Consider the following 16,652-nt stretch of genomic DNA (forward strand, 5'->3'; position numbering starts at 1 on the left):
TCTCTCTTCCCACACTGCACCCCATCCCTGCTGCTCTTTGTGTTTTTGTTTTAAATATATTTTTATTGATTTCAGAAAATCGAAGGGAGAGGGAGGGAGGAGAGATAGAAACATCGATGAGAGAGAAGCATCGCTCGGCTGCCTCCTGCACAGCCCCTACTGGGGATCGAGCCCGCAACCTGGGCACGTGCCATGACTGAGAATCGAACCAGTGACCTCCTGGTGCATGGGATGGCGTTCAACCACTGAGCCACACTGCTGAAGCTTTTGTATCTTTAGGAAGCTAACAATCTGAGAGTGCAAGGGAGAGAACTGTTATAGGTTTTGTGTCCCCCAAAATTTGTAAGTTGAAACCCTTCTCCCCAGTACCTCAAAATGTGACCTTCTTTGGAAAGAGGGTTGTGGCAAATGCACCTAATTAAGATGAAATCATACTGCGGAAGGATGGGACCCTAATCCAGTATCACTGGCACCGTTATAAAGAGGGAATTTGGACAAACACAGGGACAGCGCCATGTGCCGGCCACAACCCGGGAGCTACCCGGTCAAAATCAGGGCTTCGTTCCCACGTTTACGATGAGGTTGGAATTCCGCAGTCCCCCCACTTTCCATGGTAGCCGTTAACCCACAGTCACCCAAGGTATGAAAATAAATGGAAAATCCCAGAAGTCTTCAATTCATAAGATTTAACGTGCACGCCACTCCGTGCAGCATGAGGAGACCCCGCCGCTCTGCTCCGTCTGGGCCGGGCTACGACTCACCCTCTGCCCAGCGTCTCACACTGTGAACGCTGCCACGGCCTGCCGGTCTCTCAGTGGCCATCAGGCGACCAGATCAACTGTCGTGTCTCACGATGCGTGTGTTCAAGTCGCCCTTAGTTTACACAGCGAGGCTGCGGCCACGTGACTTTCCTCTCAGTGTAACCTTTCCATTGTCCCATTTTACTATTAGCTATTAGTGTCCATCTCTCACTGTGCCTGATTCACAAGTTAGACTTTATCACGGGAATGTATGTACAGGACAAATGAAATAGGGGTCTGGGGGTCTTGGAATATACCCCCCATGGATAAGGGGGGGGGGGGCTGCTGTAAGTCGAATTAGGGAATCATTCAATGGAAAGACTCTTCAGCTCTCGAGACGTCAATTTATTGCATGTAGTAACTGTTTATTGTATTGACATATTTACAAAATACTACAAAGTGAAACAGCACTCTAACCCACCATAGCACACAAGGCTGCGTACGGGCAAGACAAAGCATGTGGACGAACACTGACTTCTGTCTTTGGTATGAGAAATCGACACCCACCCGCGCACTGACCGTGTCCACACGGAGCGCTGAACGCAGACAGAGACGCCAGGGCAGCATCGTGAGAGGGGCTCCGACCGCCTCCGCCAGGGGCCGCCCCCCAGGCCCGTGAAATGCAACAGGAAGACCACACGCCACTGGTGAGGAAGGGAGTCCAGCGGCTGCAACAGCCACACCCGCTCCCACCCCGCCCGGGGGTGTTTCCGCGCGTGACGCTGCTTCCCTGACCACAGACCGTGACAGACGAACCTTCCCCGACTCACAGCTGCAGGTAAGACGGGGACACACCGTGAGGGCACAAGTCTACTGCACAGACATCTATAAAATTCCCTTCCATGGTCATTTACACACATACACACACACACACACACACACACACAGTCGACTCTAACTGGTTTTAGCAAATAGTAATTTCTCTAAAACACAATCACAGTTTACATAATTCTGAGGTAAAGGTCCCGACTCTATCCTATCTGAGAAGGCCTAGCCCCGGGGGTCTCTACAGGGGGAGGTGGGCATTGAACAGTAGGTTCTGGAATTCGAGAGGGTCGGGGAGCGAGCAGGTGGCACCTCCCTCACGTCAGTCAGACATGATCCAGAGCCTCCGACCGGGCGCTCCCAGTTTGGCTCCTCAAGTTAATGCTTCTCATGCTGGGTTTTCTTCAAACCCGAAACACCCCCTGGATCTCATCTGGACGGGACCTTGTGCTACAGAGAAACCATTTCATCGGGAAAGGGCCGCGTAGTGTCTTCACCTGACTGCCTTGGCCGGGCCTGTGTGTATCACGGAGAGCACACGTCACATAAAAAGTGAAGGCTTGGTCAAATCAATCCACTGCAGAAACTCATCTCCCCAGTGGCTCACACCCCCCGACAGGGGCTGCTGGTGGGTGGGGAGACCCTCGGTGGGAAGCTGGGGGCCACGCCGAGGAGGCCCGGACATGCCTCGTGACCCTCGGGGCCCAGAAATGCAGGCAGGACCCCGCTGCGCTTTCCTTCCCAAACCCTCAGCAAACTGGTTTGTGCTTGTGCTGCTGCAAATACCCCGGGAAGAGGGAGATCGGCAACTCCCTCCTACCTCGGTCTTTTTTTTTTGGGGGGGTGGGGGGGCGGCGGGTTGGGGGCAGGGGAGAAAGAAGGCTGTGTTAACAGATGTCGCTCCTGTCCAATGACCTCATAGACATGTAGCCCTTCCTCTGCTTCTGTAAACAATGCGTCCTCACCCAGGTTCCCTGCAGTCGCCTGGCGCCACCCAGCCACGGTGACTTCACCCAGCGGGAGAGCACGTCTCCCCAACAACCCGAGGCGGCCACGGGGCGGGAGGGCCGCACAGGGAGGCGCTCGCACTGCGCGCTCTCTTCCCCTGTGGCCGGGACAACCGATGAGAAGCGGAATGAAAGTGTTCGCCACGAGCCCCCACGAGGCCCTTGAAGACGAGGCGTCACACTGGACCCTCCTTCGGCCGCCGACGGCGGAGCTCTCGCGGGCTCTGTGCTGGGAAGGGCAACGCTGAATCTGCTTCTTTGGACCATGAAAGAATTCTGGTGAGGAGAAACCGGCGGGAAGCGTTTCCTGATGGCGGCATCATGGGTCGGGCCGGATGGAGGAAGTGGAAAGACGAACCATGTGTTTGCTGGGCTCTTTGGGGGAGAAAGAAAGCTCGGGCTTTGCTCTGGCCCCGACAATGACCCAGCGGTCGCTGTCCCGTGCCCAGCTGTCTGTCAGCACCAGCATTTAGGCCCCAGGATTAAGACTCAGGAGGGGGACGTGGAGTAGCCGGAAATGCAGCTTTTGAAACACAGGGGTTCGTTCACAGCCGTGCAGGCTTCGGTCTGTCCGCCTCCGAAGGGTCTGGCGGGGCCACGCTGGACCGGCACCTACTCATCCACCTCCACGTACGTGGACGGAAACCAGCCCACCTACAGGAGAGAAGCAACCAGTGAGCCACGTGACTTCACGCCTGCCCCTCGAGGGGTCTGCGCCCGGCATGCTGTTTCCCCGACACCCCGTTAAGCTGGAGTTTTATACCCAGTGCAGGCGGGCAAGGCGGGCTCAGGGGCTCCTAGAGCGGGACAGAGTTCCCATTGGCTGGCACACAAATGAATATGCAAATGAAGGAGGACACAGGCTCTGGTATGGAATGAGTCCTCTTTCTGCCACAGAACAGAGCGGCCTATGAAGACAGCGGTACTGGGTCCCATTCCTCCCAACTGGGATCAGCGGCCCGGAGAGACCGTCTGTTCTGCACAGCAAGTTTCTGCTCCGAGGCCGAGGGGCTGACGCTCCTCAACCCTCAGCCCACCAGCAGCCGCGCCCTCGCGCAGGTGACCTGCGCTCATGCCACCATCACAGTCCCTCAGCGCATTTTTCTCGCGGGCCTCTTGGGGGTAAGAAACACCAGCAGGGCCCGGAGCCCGAGTTCTGGGAGGGGAGGCTGCCGGGGGAGGGCTGCTCCTCAGCAGCTCGAGGGGGGCCTGCAGCTGCCATGACCTTCGTTCACGGGCACGAGCGCACGAGAGGGGGGGCTCACCTTGCCGTTGGCTTCTCCTCGCCACCAGCCATTGCCACTCATCTTGGTGTAAATCTTCACCACGTCCCCCTTCAGCAGGGACAGCTCGCGCATGTCCCTCGCACAGAAGTCGTAGCGCGCCACGGCGATGCCCAGCACCTTGGGGCTCAGCACTGTGGAGACAGGATGGGGAGCCGCTGATTTGCGGGGTGAGGACCCCGAGGGGCTAAGTGGGTGAGCGAGCGTCAGTGATGCTGTCACAATGCGGAGGTGTGACTTCGGACGGACAGCGACAATGGCAGGCAGCCCGGGAGCGAGCAGCAGGATGGCTTTAGGGCAATCAGGGGTCAAGGTCACTGCCTAAAGTCTAAAGGCCACGGTCTGTTCTCACATTCTTCAAAACGACAAAACAGGGGCTCGTTTTTGTTTAGAAAAGGCTCCTATCTGAGGAGAAAGGACCTGAAAGAGCTAGCATGCACCTCCTACCGATGCCACACATTCTGCCTCGCACCAGAACCGCAAAGGCAGAAAGCTTTCCGTTTACCCGGAACCTTTTAGGACTAAGACTCAAAACAACCACTTTGTTTTTGCTCAGAAGGTCTCCTGCGGAGTCCCGTTCATCGCTTCCAGTTAAATGGCACTTCCTCCCCCAGCCGGCCTCTTTGTTGTTATTGCTAGACTTATTTGGGCTAAACTCAGTTACTGTTTTACATATAATTCCACTTAGGTGAAGAAGCTTAAATCAGGTTTCCACAAACACAATTTGTCTTCTCCTTCCAATGAATCCTGCCTCACAGACAACCTTCACTGACGTATGTAATTAAAATGGTGTCAGCTAGGTCGGTGGGCTCACGGTTCGATTCCTGTTCAGGGCACATGCCCAGTTGCAGCCTTGATCCCGGGGGGGGGGGGGGTGTGCAGGAGGCAGCCAATCAAAGAGTCTCTCTCATTATTGACGTTTCTATCCCTCTCTCGCTCCCTCTCCTTTCCCCTCTCTCTAAAAATCAATAAGAACATATTTCTTTACAAAATGACGTCAGCGTGCTCGCCTCCTATACTCAGATTGCTGTCATGGTTGACGCTGACCTGCTGTGTTACCAGGAGCTCCCTGACTCCCTGCCCAAACCTGTCTTGAAAGGAAAATGCATTCGAGCTGCACATTTGCTCACATCTCATGTTTCAGAGCATGTTTTTATATCCACTTCTCTACCTGTTGCTCTTTGGGGTTATGAAGTGTTTTCAATTATATGTTCAGTGATTCTGAGAATCGCTCACCTGGGATGGAAGGAACTGAAGTAGAAGAAAAAGAAACAAACAGGAAACACCACGCGCCTGTGTTTGTAACAGTGCCCAGAGCCCGGGCGGCCGAGGTGGCCACCTGAGCCGCCTGGCAGAGCCTGCGCACGTGGCCACAGGGCCCCCTGGCCTGGCATTCGTGGCTTTGCAACGATAGAAATATTTTTAGTCTCCAGCTGTCAATCATAAGGTAAACAAATAGCAATGCTGTAGATTTCAGAAGTATAAAGGGAGTAAAAACAGGTCGTTTTATTTTACTGCTCAGACAAAACCCACTTGAATAGTTTTCTTACTGAATTATGGGGCACGCCTTAGATGGGCGCACATAAAAATACCCCTGTGATGGAAAAAGCCAATTATCGACTGGGCCGTGAGGCCTGGCCTGCATCTCTGAGGTTCTGGAGGCTACATTTTTCTCACCTGTGAAACGAGAGGTGTGTACCAGGTGACTGACTTCTAAGGCCCTCCTAGTTCTAAATGGTTCTGCTGGGACTTAGAAGTTAATGTTTTTAAATCTGTAAGGAAACATCCTTTATCCAGCCATAACGTACGCTCCTTGACGTCCCATGAATAACCATTCCATTCTCTGGCTAATGACAGAAACCGAGACAAAAATACCCAGACACAAAACAATGGGCACAGTCATCCTCGGGCCACCTGTGCTGAATTTCACTCTTACATTTGGAGACCCAGTGGGGGTTTGTGTTCTATTTATTTTCTAAACACTGGCTTTTCTCAACTAAAATTTCTGATCCTTAAAGAAAATGATGGTTTTATAGGGTATTCCATGCCCTTTTTATACGCTCGGCCCTCATCCCTCCCCCACCTCTCCCGACAGGCTGAATAGAAACTGTCTTGCTGAAATACAGAGTGGGAGCACGCACACACATACACACACGCGTGCGCACACGCACACACACGCACACACACGCACGCACACTGGAGGAGGGGAATGCCATGGCAAGCAGTGAGGCTGCGACAGAGGGGAGGGAGGTGCAGGTGCGAATGTGACCTGGGCTGTTGGGGAAGAGATGCATCTACATGGGAAGCCACACAGAGAAAGCAAACTGTTTTCTTTGCAAACAGAAGCAAATGGAAACGACACGGACAAGCAGTGGAGCAGTACCTGACCAGAAAGGAGTGGAGGAAGGGGGGACAAAGCTGAAGTCTGGAGGAGGGACAAGAGAAAACCCACAGAACAGAGAGGGGGCTGAGGGAGAGAGAGAGAGAGGGAGAGAGAAGCAAAAAGAACATTTAGCTGTCAGCAAAAGAAAAAAAAACATCTTGACACAACTGCCCCGTTGTCTATAATCACAGGAAAACTGTCGCGTCAAAGCTGGGACCTCAACCTTCACTCGCGCTCACTTTGTGTCTTTTTATCATTGTTTCTAAATGAAGACCCTTTTCCGAGCTGATTGCCAATTCGGGGCTGTCTGTCCCGTTACAGGTGAGCACAGCAGCCCACTCCGTGTTGCCACCCGGAACCCTTCCACCGTCTCCTCTGGATGTGGTGGGTCCCCACCTTGTCACCTCCGGGAGACGGGGCGCCTGCACATTCTCCGTGTAAAACATCCTTCCCGCCAAAACTTCTGAACAAGAGCCCGCAGAGTGGAACCTTCTGCAACTCAAGAAATCCACTCACGTGTCCAGGTGTGTTCAGACCCACTCACCCCCCACCGCCGCCCCACTACGCGTGCGCATGCTAGCTTTCTCCAGAAATGAGACAGGGACCGCTCCGAATCTTACCACATCTGGGAGAGAAAGGAAGTATCCCCCACAAAGTTGCGGGGAGGAAGCAAAACGTGAAAGCAACTGGATGCTCAAAAGAAAGGCTTTTCCGAGCCATCAGCGTTGGCATCCGTGCCAAGTGGCTACATTTAGGATCCTCTGAAACCTCATCTACAACATTATCACCTTAAGCGCTGGCTGGTTTGGCCCAGTGGGTAGAGCGTCAGCCTGTGGACCAAAGGATCCCGGGTTCGATTCTGATCAAGGACACAGGCCTGGGTTGCAGACTCGATCCCCAGTGGGGGGTGTGCAGGAGGCAGCCAGTCAATGATTCTCTCTCGCCATTGATATTTCTATCCCTCTCCCTCTCCCTTCCTCCCTGAAATCAATAGAAACATATTTTTTAAAAAATAAAATATAATCTTAAGGGAGTTATTTCCCCAGGGTTAGGCCTTAGCTTCACTCTAATCTGAACTTTCTCCCAACGGGTGGAACGGATTGTTGGATGTACCTTTGTCCCTCACCTGGGTCCCACTCTGTGAGCTCAAACACCTTCATGATGCTGCTGGGAGGTACAACCATTATCTCCGATTTTCCTCGTCTGAAACTCATCCTGAAACACAATTTCCTCCCCATCATCTCGCTCAGTCTCCCATGTTTCTGTCCTTTTCCGATACGACTTCTGGGTTCTCTTCGCAAACCCGTGTACGGCCTCCCAGCTGGCCTTCTTGCTTTGGACTTTCTTTCCTTCCATCCTTTCTAAATGCTGCTTCTTGGCCACACACCGTAAACACAGACTCGCCATGTTCTCCTCAACGTGAAACCCATGACAAGCCACGGCTGCCCGGTCCTGCTTCCAGAACCCAATCTCTGGCCGTTGCCCCAAAGTCCCTCCACCCAGGCCCGTTTCCCAACACCCCTGCGCCCTCAGCTGGATTCTCACCTCGAAGCGTCTGCTCACTCAGGAATGTCGCTCCGTCACCGCTCCTCTGCTAACCCTACTCCTTGTCTCCGACGCCCAGCTCGGGTCCCTTCCGCGAGCCTCCCCTGATCTAGCCGGACACCTGTCCCCTCCCCGTCCTTCCCGGCCATCTGCTGGGCGCTTACGTCATGGCCTTCCCGGCTCCGCTGCTAATGACTCCGCGGGCTCCTGTGTCGCCTCCCCCATGGTCAGTTATTCGGAGGAGCGGGGACCAGCTTATCCAGCTTCGGCATCGCCACTGGATGCGGGCTGGGGCCCAGGGCCGCACACGGAAGCTGCTGAGCGGGCAAGCCTCTCAGCGGGGTCTTTCATCCTGCCAGCTCCCAGGACTCCTCCTCCTATTCGCCTAGCTCACCTGCTCGCTTCACCTGCTCAATGAAGACTCCAACGAAAGCCAGCACACGCCCAGGGCAGAAGGCCAGTTATGCTCGGGTCTTACTCCCCAGGGTCCCTGACAGCCTGCATCTACCAATGATGTTCCTACAATAACTGTCACTTTTTCTGCGCTGCTGACCGGCTATTACGGACGGTAGGTCTCCTGGCAGGCACCACGCTGGATGCCCGAGAGGGACGCGCTCCTCCGGTTCTCCCGCCGCCCAGCCAGGCAGCTGGTGAAGGGCTGGTCGGGACGCTTCCCACTTTAGACGCAGAGTCGCGTGACTTATCGTCGCCACCCTCCCGAGACATCCATTTCCACTGCCTTCGGGTCCTTAATTCTCGAGCTGGCGACACAGCCTGTAAAGGCCTGGCGCCTCTGGCGACAGGAGTACCAGATAACACGTTATCCTGGGGAAGTGTGTGTTAGATCTAGACGTGAGCCATGTCAGAATGTGGTGCCGATGCAGCTATTGCGCAGCATGGTTCAACCTGCAGAACGTGTTTCTACCCACCTGTTTCCACACACACAGACCCCACCTGCTCTACCAACACCGATGCTGTGAGGGTCAGAGCCAGCGAGGAGTTCGAACAGGAGCCTGGAGAGGTTCTTATCTCCCGCCCTTGTCTTCCCGGCCTCACATGCACGTCACCACCCAATACTGCGCACATTCTGCCTGCTGGGCATCCCGTCATTTTGGGACCCTTCTTGAGAAAAACAAGTCTCTTATTAATAACTGGGCCCACCTAGACCACCGAAAGTCAACGCGGAGATCTCTGTCATCATTTGCAAACTGCATGCTCTGGTGGGGGCCTCCCTTCCTTCCTCAAACATGTTTCACTCCCGTTCGCAGACAGGAGGACCTGGCTGGGCGAGACCCCCACATCCGGGGGGGGGGGGTCTCCGCTTACTTTCCACACGCCTGGTGCCTTGTACACACTAACGTTCGTGGAGCGTTGCCAAGTAAGTGGCCCACTGTCTAGTGACAACATTTCTCTAAGAATAGAATCAAATATGATCTCCAAGTTAAACAAATGAAGTCCCAAGTCCTGAGACTCTCTAACTGAAACGGAAGTTATCTGCTGAGTAAATACACTGGGCAAATCGAATCTATCAGCATAGCCATAATCGACTGATTGGCAAATCATTACGGAATGCTATTCAGTTCTGAGACTTGACCAAGAAAGGGAGCCACACAGCACTGACGTACTCCAGATACAGGAAGAACACAGTGTTTACAGAACAGAAACCTAATGAATGGCAGTCTGACACCTATACTTTTGTTGTCAAGGCTAATTTTGTTGTTTTTGTTGTTAATCCTTACTAGAGGATTTTTTTCCATTTATTTATTTATTTATTTATTTATTTTTTAAAATATATTTTATTGATTTTTCACAGAGAGGAAGGGAGAGAGATAGAGAGCTAGAAACATCGATGAGAGAGAAACATCGATCAGCTGCCTCCTGCACATCTCCCACTGGGGATGTGCCCGCAACCCAGGTACATGCCCTTGACCGGAATCGAACCCGGAACCCTTCAGTCCGCAGGCCGACGCTCTATCCTCTGAGCCAAACCGGTTCCGGCTGATTTTTTTTTTTAGAGAGAGTGAAATGGAAGGAGGGAGTGAGGGAGTGAGAGAGAGAGAGGAAAAAAAACTACATTGATGTGAGAGAGACACACCAATTCGTCGTCTTCCGCACATGCCCTGACTGGGTCAGGGATTGGACCTGCAACCCAAGTACATTGCCCTTGACTGGGGGGAATCGGAGCTACAACCCTTTGGTGCACAGGCTGGCGCTCTAACCACTGAGCACACTGGCTAGGGCTGTCAAGGCTAATTAGTCGCTGCCTTAATTAATAAGCTCTGCCTTGATCAGACAGCTCATGTTCATGAGCGAATGAAAATCTATTCAATTTTCAGTGACGCTCACCGTGCACACGGTGGAGACCAAGCGCAATCAGCACTGCTCCTCGGGCCCGTGAGGAAGTCCCACCGCGTGCCTGAACTGCCACTTGACCTTCCATGACGTGTGTGAGTGAACACAGCCCTACGCACCTGCCCACTGCTCTCTGGGATAGACACTGCCTAGCGCTCAGCTCCAAGTTGTAGCAGCCACTGTGTCCGCTCATTTGCATAATAAAAAGCTGTTCGTAAAAATGTCAGGCAATTGGACCGATGGTCCTGCCATCGGCGCGGGGATCCCTGGGAGCCAGCTGCCCTGCAGCAGCCGAGAGGCTTTCCGGAGAACCGGATGCTAAGTGGGCCCTTTGTTGTGCCATCCAGGAGGTGCTTCGTACCAGGACTGTCTACAGATGGCCCGCAGCAGAGAACATGCTGGATGAATGTTTCATCGGGACCGGGACCCCTCACCTGGCGTGGTTTCAGAGCGTGGGCTGCGTCTTAGACCCCAGCAGCACTCAGTATCTGCTCCCACCTCCCTCCATGAAACAAACGGAAAACCCCTGGTTCAGGGCTTACTGTATATTTTATATATCGTCACTGAAAAAAAATAAGGGATAATTCAGATTGGTTTCATTTCATTGAATGGGGACGTAAGTGGTCAAATCTCCTTTCACATGAAATCCAGATATAACAAGAACAACGTGGATCAGGAATCATTAGAAAAAGGGAACAAGTGCTTTGTAGGCAGTGCTCAACACCGGAGGCCACTCACGAGAAACACCAGGAGGTCTGAGGCCTTCCCTATTAATACGGAAATTAGGTCCCCTGACATCTCCAGGGGTTTCAGATGACTTAGAGGCATCAAGTGTATGGAGTCTAAATCCTTACTCTCCGAAAAGAGTCGGCAGGCGTTTATTAGATAACTACAAGCTTGCAAAGTGCTGTGTTAGGAGCTACAGGAGACACGACAAGTAAGACAAGTCTGACTTCACGGGAGCTTACAAATCAGCGAAGAGACAGGCACACGGAAACAGAGATGTGGCGACTGTTCATTCTGCTTCGAGAAAGCTCCGACGAGCCTTTGGGCTCCAGCTGAGTCCCTCCCTGAAAAACCTCCAACCTGCCCAGCCGGCCTGGCTCAGTGGTCGAGTGTCAACCTGTGAGCCAGGGGGTCAGGGTTCGATTCCCGGTCAGGACACTTGCCCGGGTTGTAGGCTCGATCCCCAGTGTGGGGCGTGCAGGAGGCAGCCGATCCATGATTCTCTCTCATCATTGATGTTTCTATCTCTCTCTCACTCTCCCTTCCTCTCTGAAATCAATAAAAATATATTTTTTAAAAAAGAAACCTCCAACCTTCCAGTCACTCAGGCCAAAAACCTTAGTCCTTCTCAACCCATTTCTTGCTGTTCCAGCTCACACGGGATGTGTGAGAACGACCTGCTGGGTCACCTTCCAAATACAGCACCTGCATGGCCCCTCGGTGGCCCACGGTGGCCCCATCTGTCACCGACTGCGCAGGAGCAACTGGTCTCCGTCTTTCTACCTCGTCCCTCTCCCCGAGGTCCTGGTTTCAACAGAGAAGCCAGAGGACGCCTGGAAACCTTAAGTGGGACCACGTCTCACCTTTGCTTCAGTCCCTCCAAGGCTCCCCACTGCGTCCAGAGTCAATCCCGTCAGGCCTCAGCCGTCTGGCCCCCTCACGGCTCCGACCTGGCCCTGCTGCTGTCACTGTCCCCTGTGCTCCGGCCGTGCCCAGCCCTGGCTCCGACCTTCACTTTTTCCTGCAAGGTCACTGGTCTGGTCGCAACGACCCGGGCCGCCTTTGCAGTGCTTGAAGGACGGCTCTAATATCTGTCACCACATCACGAGGACCGGGCCAATCTCTACTTCGTTCGCGAGCCCACCCATCTTCCCACGCTCTCTCACACGTCAGCGACACGCACTTTACCAGCTGCTGTGTCTCCCAGGGGCCCCTGGTCCTGACTTAGCTTCGTGAGACCTTCCTTTACGGATGCTGGTGGCTTTTCTAAAGCATGTTAGAATACCCTGCACACACAATGTCCCCGAGTTCAAGTACCTCCGTGTGGACTCCCTAAGCGCAGAATGGCCGGCCTGTCCGTTTGGCCTTGCCTGGCGTTTCCTCGCGGTCAGACTCAGGTGAAGCCTCTTGGAGACAGACCGCTGAGGCGCGGCTGTGTTTGGGGGGAATCAGGTCTGGGGGTGCATCACACCTGTCTGTCCCATTAGTGATGCGAACTCTGATCACTTGATTAAGTGGTTTGTATTTTTTCAACTTTTCCAACTAATACGTTCTTGTGAGAAGATCCTTTGCTATTATCTAAATAACGATAACCAACATTTTTTTTTTAAATTAGCCAACTCTACTCTGTGATCCAATTAATTAAGAACTCTGCAAAATGTCGGAGGTCTGCTGGTGGTTATGAAATCGCTCATGGTGCAACTTTCCTCGGTGTAATTGGTCCATTAACATTCCTCTTCTCCTCCTCCTCTCATGTGCGCGAAGAAAGCAATCTAAGACGCTATCTTTAAAAGCGCGTAATAACATCTCTAATCTCATCCCTCCCTCCTCGGAGGAGAGCGCCGAGGCTAAGTCACTTGCCGAAGGTCCGACCTGAACAGCATTACGTGCTCACGGAGGAGCAAGTCGGGCAAAGGCAGCCTGGTGCCCTCCAAACACACCAGCCCTCGGGGGCACGGGCCGCGGCCTCGGGCCGGCTTGCTGGGACCACTGCTCACAGGCCCACAGCACAGGGCAGAGGGTCTCCCACGGAGTCACTGCGGTTCCCAGGGAAGCAGACGGCTCCCTCGTCTGCCCAAGTTGCCCCTCTATTCTCGCCTCGTCCTTTCTCTCTCTTTCTCCCTCGGAAACACTCAGGTCATTCCAGTGACACAAAGTCGCAGAGCCTGTGGACAAGGGGCTGCAAACTTGAAGTGCTGGATGGCCCCTGGCCTCCTGGGTAATTCCAATCTATGGATGTTTCCATGGTGTTTTTGGTGTTTTTGTTTTTGCATTGGCAGGAGGGCCTTCTGTCCTAACCGCATCATATTCCACTGACTTGAAAACGAGTTGGCGATCTCGTTGGTAGGAGCATTCTAACCCGGACAGTGCAGAAGCGAGCAGCCTCCGCCACACGCCCGGGACTCTCCTATCACAGCCGAACCAAAGAACAACCAGCAGCAGGTCTCAGCTGGGAACTTCCGTCCAGCCTCCCTGACACAGGGTGGCTCTCGGCTGCCGCTGGCTGCTCCGAGGCCTTTTGAACCCACGGTCCCCGGCAACCCTTCTTGGTGAAAGCTGCTGTTAGGTGCTACTGAGCAGAGGTGGGCACACACATCCCGCACACACGTTCATACGGGGTACCTAGCATCCCCCCGACCACAGCCGGGCCAGCCCCGAAGGGCTAGGCACGTACACAGAGGCAGGGCTTTCACTCAGGGTTACCCTTCGCAGAGCTTGGATAAGCAAGGCTTATCTAAAAGTTGATAAAGGCGAAGATTAAATTGCCGAGTTAAAGTCAGTGATCCTACCCAACTCTTACACACACAGGGCACTGTTTCTGTGAGAGGAGGAGGGGCAGTAGCAGTAAAAGCTGAAGAGGTAGCGAGAGCAGCGGCCACGTCTCCTGGGTGTGACCACGTGCAGGGCCAGGCCGAGTGCTCCATACCTAGCGCCGGGGGCAGCCCTCAGAGCCAGCGCAGCGTTCTCAGCACAGCCAGTGCAGCAGAAAGAGTCAGCACCAGGTCAATAAAGCATTGGGGCAGCCTAGCCGGTGCTGCTCAGTGGATAGAGCATCGGCCCTTGCACTGAAGGGTCTTGGGTTCGATTCCAATCAAGGGCTATGACGTTATTCAAATAAACACCAAGCCTGTCAGTGCGTGTGACAAGCCACTTGAACGTTTGCTTATGGGACACGTATGAGATTTTGCGGACACTGTTAGAGCCCTAACGACACCTACTTCTCCCTCAGTTTCTGCTTTTGGGGGGGATGGGGGGAGTTGAAGTTCTATTGCACAGGTGTAAATTCTTTTTTGAAATACCTCTGGAAATCCCAGTTTTGCTTAGGCTAAGCATTCTGGCAGTAATAAAATTGTGTTCAGCCTCCAACACAGTTTTATGGTGTTTTTTTAAAAAAAGATATCAAACTAAGAGAATGAAATCACACTTTACTCCCAACATTTTTCATCACGATGGTCTCTCTACAAGCTCTGTCTACCTCCAGGAAGATCGTATGACATCAAGCGGTGATGAGAAAAAAGTGTCTGCCTTGAGCTCACATCCAACCAGCACCTGCTTGCGGTCTGCATGCTAATCTTTGATGACCAGTGCTCGAGCCAAAAGACAGTGGCTACTGTATGCTTTCAGCGATACTGGCGACAGAGGAAACATGATCCGGAAGTCATCTTTACACAGGATCACAGGAGATGAGAGAGCTGGGCATGCGCCTTGCTTAAATACTGCTGCCCAAATGGCACTATGACCGCAGACATGTGTCAAAGAAAAAGAGGCTGGCTGCCCTGGCCCATGTGGCTCGGTTGGTTGGAGCATCATCCCGTACACTGAAGGGTCTGACGACACTTACTTCTCCCTCAGTTTCTGCTTTGCAAGTTTGATTCTAGGTTGAGGCATTTATGGGAGGCAACCGATTGATCTCTCTCTCTCTCTCTCTCTCTCTCTTTCCCCCCTCTCCCTCCTTCTCTCTCTCTCTCTCTCTCTCTCTCTCTCTCTCTCTCTCTCTATCTCTTGCTCTCCCCCCTTCCCCTCTCTCTAAAAAAAAAAAAAAAATCAATAAACATACCCTCTGTTGAGGGGTTTAAAAAAAAGTGTGGCTGATGTAAAAGTCATTGGAAAGTACAAAACCTACATATTAACATACCCTTTACATTTGGAGCTCTGAATACAAACGTGGTTTTTAACTTGGCACCAAGAACCGTATCTGGAAACGTTTTAAACCTGTCGGTCCGTCTGACTCTGCTTAGCTGGAGAACACCCTTGCTAAAGGCATTCGCGTGCTAACTGGTTTAGATCGCAAACTCTGGAAGAAAGAACTGAATGCTCTGTGCCTCAACCCTTAGAGGGCAGTACTCACAGCTGCTGCCCACCCTGCTGCCCCTCTGTCCAGCTGCGGGCTCTGGCTCCTTGTATGGAAACTGGAGGGTGGTATCCAAGCTCCGGAACCCTTCCTTCAGGGAGTGGTGCTTGTAATACTCCACAAGTTCCTGAGGGCAAGAAGAATAAAAGGTCGTTGTTAATAAGGCCAGGTCGGTTCTCAAACGCATGGACTCCTTCACATACACTGACATATGTATGAGGATGGGCCATTCGGTGCGAAACTTTCCATAAGCCTATGGAACGGTAAGTGACATTCACCCCCTGCCGTCTGCGCGTTTGGGACACCTGCCCGGTGACTGCCTTGGTTACTCCGCCCCTTGTAATGGGAGTTGTCCCTATTGTCACTCCCGGATAGAGAGCATCCTGTGAGTCTTCCGCCAGACACAGGAGGGACCACACTCCATGGAGAGAAACCATGCTCAACGTCAATCTCAGAACAGTAATTATTGCTCTTATTTATGAAATACTTGCTTTTCTAAACAAAAACAAAGGGAACAGCTGTTTGCTGAATATACAGCAATTTCTAGTTTCCTGCATTTCCTCCCAACGTCACAAAGAGCAAACTTGATCGTCGATGTGCTTCTCCCCGGTGAACCAGCGTCGATAAGCCATGGGTGCTGCTTGGCGTTGCGTGTGGCTGACAGTGACGTGTCCACAGGTGCCCATCTCCCAGCTCTGCGTGGCCTCTGGCGCTTACACAGGTCACTGACATGGCTCCTTCCAATCTTCTCTGATACCTCATTGGCCTTAAATACACCAAGCCCAATATAATCACCTCCCATCTTCTTTCACACTAAAATTTCAGGGAATTTCTTATGAGATGCTGCTTGCATGGATTCTACACAAATCCAAATCCGCTGACTTTAAACAGAAATTAAATAGTAATGAATTCATAACGGGGAAAATGAGTACTGGAGCGATAACATCTCTTACAAACAGCTGAAATGAAAATAAAAGAAAAATCCCTTTTAACTCAATCATTTGTTGCTTCTACAGCGGCAGAGTCACTGAGGAACAGTGTGGAACCTACCCGTGGTTTCTAAAATTCACACTGACATCATTCCGTGGCTATGTTCAAAGTTCCCCAAACAAACCAACCGGGCCAAGATCTCCCGGAAGAAGAAAAGGAGAGTCGCCAATGATCTGTGCGTCGTTTATGGCCTCACTCCGAGGAGCTGTGGACGCTCACCGCCTGGAGAGTTCCTGGGTCCAAAGATTATGGAGATAGGGCCCCTGCCCTCCCGGGTTCTCACCCTTGAAGGAAAGTGAGGGATTATGGGAGTCCGAAGGCAAGACAGAGAACTTCCTTTTGGGAGTCCTTTTTGGAGGATGACAGGAGTTCATGATACAGCCTGGCTTACATTGAAGAACATGTACAACTTCAAAAGCCAGGAAGGAGGGAAGGATTGTTTTATTTTAT

General features: G+C 52.6%; 1 protein-coding gene across 1 annotated transcript in view; it reads right to left on the bottom strand.

The window, feature by feature from the left end:
- Nucleotides 1–1,126: 1,126 nt before the first annotated feature.
- Nucleotides 1,127–16,652, bottom strand: part of VAV3 (vav guanine nucleotide exchange factor 3) — a 164,795-nt gene continuing 149,269 nt past the window's right edge. Inside the window, exons 25-27 of the mRNA XM_081112007.1 lie at nucleotides 15,210–15,339; nucleotides 3,838–3,989; nucleotides 1,127–3,226 (exon numbers count right to left, since the gene is read on the bottom strand). Of these exons, the coding sequence (XP_080968133.1) occupies nucleotides 3,185–3,226; nucleotides 3,838–3,989; nucleotides 15,210–15,339 (324 nt within the window). The 3' untranslated portion in view covers nucleotides 1,127–3,184. The remainder of the gene's footprint in view (nucleotides 3,227–3,837; nucleotides 3,990–15,209; nucleotides 15,340–16,652) is intronic.

The sequence above is a fragment of the Myotis nattereri genome (assembly GCF_964212035.1).
Source record: "Myotis nattereri genome assembly, chromosome: 18".
Lineage (NCBI taxonomy): Eukaryota > Metazoa > Chordata > Mammalia > Chiroptera > Vespertilionidae > Myotis > Myotis nattereri.